General features: G+C 42.2%; 1 protein-coding gene across 6 annotated transcripts in view; it reads left to right on the top strand.

Moving 5' to 3' along the window:
- SYTL5 (synaptotagmin like 5) overlaps positions 1-12,531 on the top strand; it is an 88,254-nt gene that overhangs the window by 24,546 nt on the left and 51,177 nt on the right. For all 6 annotated transcript variants that reach the window (XM_077171808.1, XM_077171815.1, XM_077171803.1 and 3 more), the window contains exon 2: positions 11,542-12,039. In XM_077171808.1, coding sequence (XP_077027923.1) covers positions 11,921-12,039 — 119 coding nt within the window. In that variant the 5' untranslated portion in view covers positions 11,542-11,920. The remainder of the gene's footprint in view (positions 1-11,541; positions 12,040-12,531) is intronic.

The following is a 12,531-nucleotide window of genomic DNA, read 5'->3' as shown; positions in this document are numbered from 1 at the left end:
AAGTAGATAGAGTCAAAACCATGGACTTTTTTAAAAACTGGGGAGGCTGATTCTTCAGTCATAAAATAACAGATTTCTAGTCCTGACAGGTTCTTCCCCTTAAGTCTCTGAGGGGACCCAAATGGCTGTCTGTCCCCAAAAGGCTGCTTGTAGGAACACAGGGCAGTATCCACAGGGGAGTGCTGTTCCAAAATCAAAAGACTGGAAAGATCACTTGATCTATTATGGAATAAATCACCAAAAAATCAGTCTTTTTCTCTCCCATAGACACGTCTATTTACCATGTAAGGAGGCTTTTTTTGTCAGAGTATCTTGGAATACAAGGTAATCTGCCCCTGACAAGGTGCATTTAGGAATCCTTTTGAGAGGAATCCCTGCTAGGCTGAGAGCATGAGCTGTGTGCAGCAGAAAGCTGGTACACTGAGTGGGAAAATAACAAAACCTACCCCAAATCTCTGCTCTGAATGAGTCAGTGATTGAATAGATAAATCTTATTAACCTTTCAATAGTCCCAAGCTAAAATTTGTGTCCTTATCACTCCTATGCACTCCCTGAAGGCATCTATTAAGCTACAGCTGCTGCACATGACATGTGAGGAGAAATGCTCAGCTGTGGAACATGGGTATCTAGCACTGGATCACTGGAAAAAATGTAGCCCTATTCACACTGACAATTATTAACCAGGCTTCCATAAATATATCCTTAACACTTAAAACCTGTACTGGTAAATGAGGAAATTTGCTTTACAGTCAAGTTGTGATGGGATGGCTGCTGTGGGGTAGCAAGAGGCAGCATCAGTGGCAGGAGACACCACTATCAGCAGCTCCTGATTGTGTTCCAGCCATCCTGGAGGTGTTCTTTCCAGGTGAGGACATGGGGCCACCATCCCTTCTGGGCTGGTAGACTTTGGGTGCCTTCTCTGTGCACATTGACCATCTCAGAGAACTTGTTCTGTCCTGCAAGATTTTTCATAGATTTTCTACTGTAAGTGTCCATCCACTGTGCTTTCTGTCTCAAACCTTGATGACTGAGTAGTTTGACCCTCACATAATGACAAATTTTGATATAATTTCAAGTGGCATAAGCTGTCTGTATTGCAAATGCAATTAAAAGGCTGAAACACTTATTATGCAGATGGCTGCAGTAAATCTTGGTCAAAAGGAGGCAGAAAAAATGCTGCAGAAAGGTCAAGAGGTGATTAATACCCTGTGAATGCAGCTCTGTGCAGTCTTTCTCTTGAATAATTTCTGTTTTCCCATTTCACCTAAAAGCTGGTGACCCACTAGTAGTTTCCTGTGCCCAGCACCTGTTCTTCTGGAAACTTGGACAAGTAGCCGTAGGATGGACAGACAGTCTGGAAGTTCAGTTCCAGGTTCTTGAACTCTTTTGCTTCTGGTGCCAGTGGAATTACACATATAGCTGGAAAGAGGGAGAAGTGTATGGTGTGTATGGTATGGCCACAAAGGGAACCTGTAGGGAAGAGACATCCAGAGGTCTGTGCTGGAGTAGGAGCTGCTTCTTGAGAGCTTCTGGATCTTCCTGCTGTTTGCACAGCACCCACTACTATTATATTATGGAATTGCCTTGGCAGATCACAGCCAGAAGGATAGATGAGAAAGCTTCTGATCATTTCCTTACAGTTTTCAAAAACTATCATAGTATTGTGTGTATTAGACGCCGTTTGTTTGAAAAATTCAGATTGCTGGCAAAGAATGGTCGAGGCCTCAGGTCTCATAAGGAATTTCTGCAATGGACATCTGGCCTTTCCTGTCATGTTCTCTAAAGTGATCTTGAGCAGTTGCCCCCAGTTCCTCCTGGCTTGGAGCACTTCCCACACAGTGATCCCTTGTGCTGCTCTGAACTTCACTCCTCCAGCCCTGTCCCTGGCTGCTGCTCAGCGACCACTCTTGGAGACTGTGCTGCCAAAGAGTTGTGGTTGCTTTTTGTGCAAAGTAGACAGAAGCCACACAGCCTGTTCAGCAGTGGCAGCTTCAGCTGCATGGCTTTGCCTCAGGGGACATCCATCTGAGGCACTGCATGGGCTGCACTGCATGGGCAGAGCTTTAAAATGGCAATCACAGCCATCCCAGGTGTTGTTCTGGTTTGAATAACAGTGTTCTCAGAGGAAGCTGCCACTTTGTCATACAGTGAGTGGAAAAGGATGCTGGTCTGTGCCTGCTGCTGGCAGACAGCCCATACAGGCTTCTGCTCTGTGGGTTCCTTGGGGTGCTGAGGAGATCCAGCAGCAGAGCCCAGCTCCTCTCTCACTGATCCAACTCTGCTCCTCAGCCATGAACCACACATGGCTGCTCCCCACAGAGCATCTCCTGCTACTTTGGGCTGCTCTGGAGGTGCATTTTGTTGCAAACCTCACCTTGGGAAGCTGAAGGAAACTCCACATAGTCCACTACCTCCTGTGCCCAGCTGGAAGGGATCCTCAGGGCTCTGATAGCTGATGCACAACCCAGACTTCAGACCGACAGCAGTGTCACCTGTGAGAATACATTTTCTAGCTAGGTTTTTGTGAGGCTTTTTCCTGCCTGCCACAAGAATTTTGGAAAATTATATTCTTATATATGCAGACTTTCTGGCCACATTCATTTTGAGGCAGATACTCTGGAGGAACACACTGATGCATTTCATGGTAGATTTAACAGACATCTTACCTTTATTTGCTGCTTGTGGAGAAAAACATTGTAGCATTGTATTTAATGTAAAACAAATCAAGGCAACACTCCAAGCTCATCCCATTCTCTGATTAGGCTGTTTATATCCTCTGGTAGGTGTCTGGACAAATGTCCTTGTGAGCAGCCCATTTTATGCTGGAATTGAGAAGTAGGACACATTTGCTCACATGTTTTGCATTCCTGTGTTTGAGGCAGTCGTGCTTCATCCCTGTCACAGTCAGTGGAGGGAAATGGATGCTCCCAGACAAGGGCTCCTCTGACCTTTGTCAAATGTTTGTATGAAGAAAGATGAGGTGAGTCATGCCCTGGAAATGCCTGGTTCTCTCTGCTGCTTATAGAGAGGGACTGGAGATTAGGTCAGAAGAAATTAGAGAAATCATAGAATAGAGTCATGGTTTGAATCAGAAGGGACCTTTAATGATTACCTGGTCCAAAATCCCCAAACCATCCTGATCTCCACCCCTACCCTGCACAGGTGAAGCTCCTAAAGACTTTTCACACCTCTACAGAGAGAAGTGATATAATGTATGATGGGATACCTTTGGAATGTGTGGAGATCAAACTTTGATCTTTTCTTTAAAATGCAAATCCAGTTGCTCTGTTAAATCAAATAGAAAGTCACTGTCAAGGATAGTGTAAAATGGGTGTTACTACACAACCCTGTTGTGGCAGAAAGGCAAATGAGCACTTGGCATCCAGCAGGCTGAAATAATGGAGAATAGGGGTTTTCATCTCCTACAGACACACTCCACATGCACCTTTCCTCATTCACACACGAGGTCAGTGTTACCTTCTCCCCAAGCCCAGAGTGGTCCCACTGGCTTGGTGGATGCCTTCCCAAATGGCTCCTCTTGTAGATTCTACTTCTCTCTTCTCTGACTCTGCAGCAGTTCCTCAGCAATCTTCCTGCAGCCTTCTTGCAGAGCTCAGAGAGAATTTCATTTTGGTTTGTTCATGAAGAAAGCAAAATCAATAACAGATTTTTTTTCAAGTGGACTAAAGCTCAGATGAGTCATGAGTTTTTCTGCAAAATGCAATGTTTGCTGAAGTGAAGGCGCTTCCTTTGGAGTACTCTTAGTTCAGCAAATTAATGAAAATATTTTAATTTGAAGATAGAAATAGATTTCTATTGTGTGTTTGAAGAACCATCATCCATTTCTGTGCAACACATATGTCCATTACAGATCTGGTCACAACCTTTATTTTTTCCCCCAGCAGAATTTTGGTGAGCAAATTCTGCTGGGGGAAAAAAATCAAATAAACCTGCTGATATTTCAGTCAATCACTTGTTGCAGTTAAAAGAAACAGATATTTTTATGAGGGAGTCTTGTTAAGTAATGAACACAGTGTACTTGTTCTACCATGCCTTTTCTACTTCATGTCAGATGGAGCCTCCTGTAGCAGTGCTGCAGTACAGACCACTGCCCCAGGGACCTCACCACACCTGGTTGTGGCTGCAGCCTCAAAACCCAGTGAAGAGTCAGGGAACTTAAGGATGATGAATAAAGGTTGTGACCAGATCTGTAATGGACATGAGAGGGGCTTTTGGGTGTCCTGTGTGAGCTACTCCATTCCTGTGATCCTGGTGTCAAATGCAATCATGTCATAGCACAATATGTATCAATTTAACTTCCCCTGAACTGTGCTGATGTTGTAAAGAAACACTGGTAGTTAGAAAGAAGACTTAGGAATGTTGCTGGCATTGTACTTGCTTTCAATTTCTGCAAGAATTCAATGCCAACAAGTTTTTTCCTGCTCCCAAAACACCATGTCTGTTTTAACATGGGGAAAGGGTGCTACAGATTTTTAAACATAAACAATTGATACATAATCTTGTCTTAGTTAAATTTCATAATGGAGAGTCTTGGTTAAATTCATAATTTATGCATTAAGCAAAATGTGTAAGGTCAGCATTAGAACTTTTTCTACAACTGTGTATAAATCCATTCTATTCTAGACCTCAGTTTACTGCTTCTCTTTCCATTTCATCACAGAAAGTATAAGGATGCAGGGATTAACTTACACGTATTAAGGTAAAGTTCAGTGCTGAATGAATTGCTGCCTTCACACACTGTGACTAAGTAATAACACTGAGATGACTCAAGCCCTAACTCATATTTCATGGCTGATTTAACATTGCACAGATGCTATTTGCTTAACAATAGCAGAAGTATTTTTCCTTCATTCATTCTTTGATTCAGATCTGTTTGGTTTCTTTGATTTGGCAAACTGACGCACTGAGTTTTCTTTCTGTTCTTGCCCTGGGAAGTGTCTTCTTTTCTGGCTGAATACTCAGCCAGGAAGGTAAACCATATTTACCCAATCATGAGCAAGACAAAAGAAAAAGGTTGCCACCCTATTGTGTCATTCTTCCCACTCCTTGCCTCCTGTTTGTAAATAAATTATTTTAAACATGACACATTCCCCTGAATCTTCTCTTAATATAGAAAAGATTCTTAGATATTTGTTTATTCCAGAGCATCTCTGAAGGAGTTAAATTTGTTCATTGTTTTGTAGAATCTCTAGGGAGCATGAGCTTATGTTCCCCAACAAACTGCCTGGTGTTCTCCCTACCTGTGGTTTGTTCTGCACTTGATCCCCTGCCTGAATGGCTGCTGCGTTTTTCCCAGTTTGAAAAATCAGCCAAGCTTGTTGGGGTGGCAGCCAGCAGTGTCTCTAGTGAGCTTTCTCTGGGCACTACTGTTCTCTGTTCCTGGGGGTTGTAGCCTGACTGTGCACTTACATGAGCCTAAATTTCTACAGCAGGGAAACAGAAAATGTAATTTCTTTTTTTTTTTATGTAATTTTTTTTTTTTTGGTGTTACTTAATGCTTTCCGTCAGGGCTGAAAAACAATCAGGGTGAGACCTATGGAAGGAGTAATGTTTAATGGATGGTCAGGTTGCCAGTGCTGAGCTTAGTCCTAGCTCTCTTATTTGCACAGTCAGGCAAGTTAATTTACTGCTTTCTTACACAGCAAGGTCTGCTCCATAGACTTAATGAGCTTTAACTTTATTGCTTTAGTCTTTAAACACTCATGATTTTGGTTTGGAAATATTATTACAGTAATTGTAGAAATTAGATATAGCTTGCAGGCATTGCCTGTGGTTGCAGAGATCTGCACTCCTGCAGGGAGGGACATGACAGCCCTGCCAAGACATTTCCAGACAGCTGGAATTGTGCCCAACCTGAAAAATGAACTGCTTCTGAATCCATTGGGTTTGTTTGATTAACAAATCTGAGTTTTTCTAATTACTCTGAAGTCAAACACACTCATACTGCTCTGGTTAGAAAGCAGCAGACATAAGGAATCATATTTTCATCTTCTCTCTCAGCCTGTGTTCATTCCAGTGCACTTGATACCACCTTGTGCTTTAAATGACTCTTCAAACAGTGTTGCTGTCACTCAGACATGATCCTTTCTTTATTGCAATACATGACTTCCAGCTCTTACTCTAAAGGTCTTTGAGGATTGCTCTTAGCCAAGGAACCTGCTCACTATTTACATTGTAATACTGACCAGAGCTCTCATTCAGTCTAATCCATGTGCAATTAACCAAGATCACATTCAGCAAGTGTGGCTTGGTTTTCCTTTCTTCCCACTTGACTTTGGTGTCTTGACTGGCTCTGTCTCACCTCACAAATTTGTCAATTTTGTGCAACAAGCATTTCCTGGTCCTTCAGTACCTGCTGACACTTGGTTTGCTCTCCTGGGCGTGTGCCCTCTGCAAATACATTGCTGGGAATGAAGCTGGTTTTTCTTGCTCCTGTTCATGGCATTCTGCAAGCAGCATGCTTAAGTGAGAGCAGGAGAAACCACGCTGGACACTACAGTTTCAGCATGGTAAGCTTTACATTTGTACATTTTTATGTCTTCCTGCCATTTGATTAGAATTAATGTGGGCAGCCTCTCCCCTCCTCCTTCCATCATTGGCTTACATATGGCTGTGGGCCTCAGAAAGGAGGAAAACAGCTGTGGATGTGGATGTGGACCATGCTTTGATGGCTACCGACTGATGCCACCTTAATTTTGAGTTTTACTTCAGACCCCTGTGTGAATGAACTCAGCATACAGAGGATTTGTGTGTTTTAAGCAGCACCTGTATGATATGTGCCTCTTTTCATTTGAGTGTTGGAGCTGTGTGCACTGGATTTAGACTCACCATGCTGTGATCCACAGTGCCAGCACTGAGCTGGGAGGTGGAACCTGTGGCTTCCTGAAGCATAGGGAAGAGTCAGTAATGCCATTAATCCTGTTCCTGTGGAGTTTCCAGATAGGCTGTTGTACCTCATGCAGCTTTGGTTCAAGCAGTGATTGGTGCCTTGTCAGGACATGATCCAACTCAGCTTCCTAAGTGGCAAAAGCCAATTACAGCCACCACACCATGCTGCATTCAGCTGCTCTTGGTAGGCATTTCCTTACCAGTATGAAGATACAGTTTGTGCCTATCCTAAACACACCCATGCTAGTAAATATATGTAGTGCAAACAATATTTCTCTGCTGGCAAAGAATTTCCTGCCAGCAGCAGGTGGAGGCTCTGTCACTCAGTGTGAGGCAATGCTGTGGTTCCTGTGCCACTGCAGTCACTGCATGTGGAAAATGTTCCCTCTGTTGCTGAGTCACTAAATTGTTCCAGGTCCTGGCTTCCAGCTCAGTAAAACATAATGGTTCAGCAGTGGGAACAATTTCCTGCATCAGGCAATTTGATGACAGAGCCATTGAAGAAAAGAGGATAATTCCCCTCCCTTCCTTTCAGCTCTGTCTCTAGAGGGCAGGATGCCTCTCCTCCTTCCCAGGCAGATGGGGGAGAGATGAAGCAGAGGTGTTTTGGGGTGCAGGTGACAACTGTCTTGCTGGGCTAGGGGGACACCCATGGCAGGAGCATTGATGGTTGCTGTGCCTGTAGTAACTGCCAACCTCACTGATTGAAGTGGATTCACCATAATTCCCGTGCCTCTGGACTGGTGCCCCTCAGGGAGATTCAGTTTTGGGGTTGCTGTAATTGTCACAAGCAATTTTGTGGCTACAGTTAGCAAAAATAAATGGTGTGTTCTTCTACACAGTAAAGCTTTTTTTTTTTTTTCCTCCTTTTTTGTGTTGTTGTTGTTTATTTTTTAAGCAATCCTTAATTCTTTTGTCTTGGGAGGGTGAGCAAATGCTCTCTGGATAGACATGGTACCTGTGTGCAGTGGATGCAGTTATATGCAGGATAAACTGTACCTTTTTATTAATTTTTGTCTAATTTTGCTGTCTTATGCTAATAAGTGCATGTTATTTCTAATGTATCTTCCCTCAACAATAGCTTCAGAGAGTAAAACTCCATTCTAGAGATACTTTTCTCTGGGAGTAAGAGAACTGGCAAAAGCATTGGGGAAATTCTCACTGAGCATCTTTTCTACCCTTCCCATGAGGCAAGGGATAACAACCACCTGCTTGAGAAGCTCACTTCCATACAGCCTTGGGATTATGTCACAGTGGAGCAGGAATGAAAGAAGTGTCTCCTTCCTCTGCACACCTGATATCAGATCTTTGCTTTACTTTGATTTAAGAAATTAATGCTCTCTCTACATATTGTATGGAGATTAGAACAAAGCCCATCCTTTTAGGGGAGGTTTGCATTTTTCCCAGTGTCCTAATTCCCATTTTAGTGCTCCTCAAATGCTCTGTTGTGTGAAGTCTTGACTCACTTTAGGATGAAAACAACTACATTTCCTAATCAGCCCCAGGACTGCTTAATAAAACATCACAAGTCTGTTAAAAGAAGCATTGTCACCTTTTAAAGGCTGGCTGACTGGTTTTGTTTTTGAGCCCTAGGTTGATTAATGATTCAGCTTTTGTCAGCTAATTTATTCTGGGCCATTTAGAGAGAGAGCAAAAGTAGCCAGGAAAGGAGAAGAGCAAATTTTCCTATTAATTTTCCTATTCTTAAATTGAAATACAGGCCTGGTCTCTAATAATGTGTTGTCTGAAGCAGGGAAGTCTTAAGTGGCAGATTATTAAAAACAATGTCTCTTTACTCATTAGTCTCCTTTCCAATAGAGCAAATGTTCCTGCAGCTGTGCTGTCACTGTTCTCCTGTTTACCAGCTACGTGTGCCACAGAGGGCAGGGGCCAGACCAGGGGGTCTCCTGTGAGGTGGGGGTGGTTTTGGCACATCTTGTACCAGCACAAGGCAGAACATGCAGCAGCCTTTAGAGCTTCAACACAGAATCTGCCTAATTAGGCAGGAGTGATGGAGAATGCAGGTCCAAGGATTTTTTACTAGATCTGCTTCCTTAGGGGTAAAGATATCTGCAGCATCTTCAGTCCTAAAAAATAGCCTGGCAAGGGTAACATTGTCTAAGAATTATAAAAGAATTGGGAAAACCTGTTTTATGCAAAGTTAACTGCTGCCACTACTCCAGCTAGCCTGGGTACAGAATTTTATCTAGGCAGAGTGTAACATGTTTAGAAGGAAGCCTGTCAGAGCAAAGAGGAGTTTCTCTTGAGGTATTTGCTGAAGTTTCATCAGGGATGAAGTATCTGGTAAGGAAATCATGTTTTTGAGTGGCAATTTCATGGTGCAGAAGAAAATCTGGAAGGTGAGGTGGGTCTGAATCTTCCTGCCAGCTCTCTGGTAGGTGCACATGTGTTGGACAGGAAAACTGGGCTGCTCCAGCATCAGCTCTGTTACTGCAGCCTGAACACAAAACCTGCATTGCTGGTGTGCTCAGTGTGCTGGAGCTGTTCCCCCACCAAAGCAATGAAGTAATTGGAGAATGCTGCTTTTTGAGACTCTCATTGGTGAGGTTTGTATCTTCTGCTGAGGATGAGACCATTATACAGGCAGCCATGGTTCTGTAGGAGGATTCTGTTGCTAACTGACAATGTATTTTAATCTACATAAAACTGGTTGAATACACACTTATATTTCCTGATAGCTGCCAAATCCCTCTGTTAGGTGATAAGGACAGTTAAAATCCACAAGGTTTTTGTCATAGATGTGGCTGAAGGAAAAATTGCAGGGAATGTTCAGTAAAAAACAGAAAGAAAGCCACACAAACCATTGTGAATAGATTTCAACTACAACTGATTATACTCATTCTATAAGAATAGAATCTACTACAAACATATTTCTGTTAATGTGGGTAACATGAATGTAATTTATGTCTGTCTGTCCATCTGATAAATTTCATATTGTTCTGCATTGTTCACTATGCTGCAAACTCTGATGTAGTTTCTGTTGTCTTTACAAACAAGACTATAATGATTTCTAGTCAAGATCACAGAGTTCACCACAATACAGTTGTCAGCATGAGATACCAGAATTTTGTTGAATAGACCACTGTGTTTTGGTATTTCTACCCTGTAAGAAATGAAATGGAATGATCTTTCAGCTGATTTACATCTGGCCAGGAGTGTTTAGCACTCTCTGAAATTTTGTCTGATTATCTGACAGTTTGTGGTCTCATCACTCCTACCAGTGCTTAGTTCTGCTCTGGGCTCTGTGTATTTGACCCTCCTGGTGGCAAATGAAATAACTGGATTCCCAATTATGGCTTCAGAAATTTTGGATGTCATGTGTGCATCCCTGCATTGAGAGAAAAATCTCCCAGGACATTCAAGGATTAGCAACACACTTTGTCAAAGGGAATATTTGAGGCTTTTGTATGGTCTGGTAGGAGTACTAATCTCTTTAGAGTTAAAAGAAAAGCTGAGAAGAAATTACTAGATGTCAAGTTGAACTTATCAAGCAGTTTTTATCTTCCCTGAATTCCCAGTGCCAGAATATCTCACAAGGTAGAGTGTTCTTGGCAGCCTGCTTGCCATCCCATTGCACTGGGGTTCTGCAAGAGCCCTGCTTACCTGTGGCACATCATCAACCCAATAAAGGGTAAATAATGGGTCAGAGATAGTTTTTAACACTTTTGTTGTCCCTAATTTCTAATGGTTTCACTCAGTCTTTCCCCTTTCCTTCTTGGCTTTCCATTTCCAATAAAACCTTGCCCTTTTTTCCCCAGTTAAAAATAAGAAAAGCCTGTGAAAATAATGCTTCATGTCACCCATGCTGCTCCTGCAAGGAAAATCAGCAAACAGAATTTCAGAGCTCCTTGACCAGACAAACAATGACTCTGGGAGATTTGTGTGGATGCCCTGTGCTCCCCAGGCTGCTGATGTTATGATCTGCTTGGGTTAAAAGTGCTTTCCCCAGGCATTTTTCTAAGCAGTTCAAGGAAAAACCTGACCTTCTTGATAATAACAAAGAAGAGTTCACATGTTGGATTTCTTCCTTTTTCTTACAAGTAACTTGGTCTTATGGTATGAATAGAAACATCTTTTTCAAGAATTGAAGAACAAACTTAATGATTCAGCATTGGGGTTTTTTTGGGGGGGTGTGTGTGTTGTTTTTTCCTATTAAAATAAATGCAGAGAATAAAAGTTTTTTTTTCCATGTGTGTTTTTATTACTTAGCTGTTGTATGTCTAAGACAACAATCTAACCAAAAGTATTTGTCTATGGTATGCTTGTTTCCCAATTTTCAGTGATAAGAAGCTCAAAACTGGCACTTCTGACTTGTATTTCTGCCTTGCAATGACTTGTGTGCTTCAGTTTGTGTATCACCTTCCTGTCCTGTGTTCTTACTGATGAAAGTGACCTGATAGTTGGATCTGTATTGCAGAAACAGTGATTTTTTTTTTACTCTTTTCTTAGGAAAAAACACCAAACTTTTATGCTGGTTGTGTATGAGTAACCCCTCATATATCTGTAGGCCATTCTTCAGTGGCTTCCAAACCATTGCTAGATTTAGCTCTTGTCAAATCAGACTCTGATGGTAATTTCAAAATCACCCACACAATTTGTTTTGACTTTCAGGTAGTTTGATATAAATATTCCCAGTGATTTTGTGGCTCCAAACTACAATTCTTCAGGAAGCTGATTCTGCAGCTGAAGTGGATGAAATCTGAAGGCTTGGAGTGAGCATCAGCCAGGACCCAAGGGCCTTCAACAACCAGGAACATGACTGCCTTTCCCAAGGAAGAAACAAAGGAGAAACTTTGATTTCTTGTGTAGCTGGAAGACAAAGCAATACAATCTTGACACCCAGCTAATTTAAAGAAGCATTTTTCAAAATACCTCTTGACTGTGTGGATCTTGTAACTGTGCCACAAAGGTGCCTTTGGACCTGTGCAAACAAATCCTTGCAGTATTGATTGGCAAGAGTGGTCATTGCTGGAGTGGCTGTGGAAGGACCATGACAAAGCACTCAGAGATCATCAATTTGTCATTTCTGTTGGAACACGAGAGGGAAACAATCTTGGGAGTATTGAAGAGAGATGAGTACTTGAAAAAAGTTGAAGATAAAAGAATCAGGTAATCCTTTTTGTTGTTGCTTTTGCATATATGGTTGGTAGGTGTTTTTGTGGTACCCTGTGAAGGTTTTCTACATTCCTCATACAAGGATGAGTGCTGCAAGGTGACACAGGTAATTTTAAGTTCGAGTAAAGTGTGTTAAAAAGAAAATTGCTCTCTAGTATGGTTCTCAGGAAACAAAAATCATGTGCATTGCTTCAAGACAAAAGTACAAGAAAGATAACAAGTGCAAAAACACGCAGAAGTGTTTTTTAAATTTCAGATTGTGTAAATTAATCTGGTTTGGCTGAATTTACCCCTGTTTTAGGGGGTAAGTTCAGGGGGAATTTAGGGGAAGTTTTAGCAAGGCTCTTGAACTCTCCTCCTTTGAGAGGAGCTGCACACAGAGCCTGTCTTCAGAGCTGGCAGAGGGACAGAAGTTTGGAAGGTGTCAGAGGGACAGGAATTTGGCATCTGCCTCTGTTCAGGACTTCCTACAGCATGGAACAATGC

This window comes from Agelaius phoeniceus, chromosome 2 (genome assembly GCF_051311805.1).
Source record: "Agelaius phoeniceus isolate bAgePho1 chromosome 2, bAgePho1.hap1, whole genome shotgun sequence".
Classification (NCBI taxonomy): domain Eukaryota; kingdom Metazoa; phylum Chordata; class Aves; order Passeriformes; family Icteridae; genus Agelaius; species Agelaius phoeniceus.
Note: the sequence above shows the minus strand (reverse complement) of the source record. Positions and strands in the feature narration are given on the sequence as shown.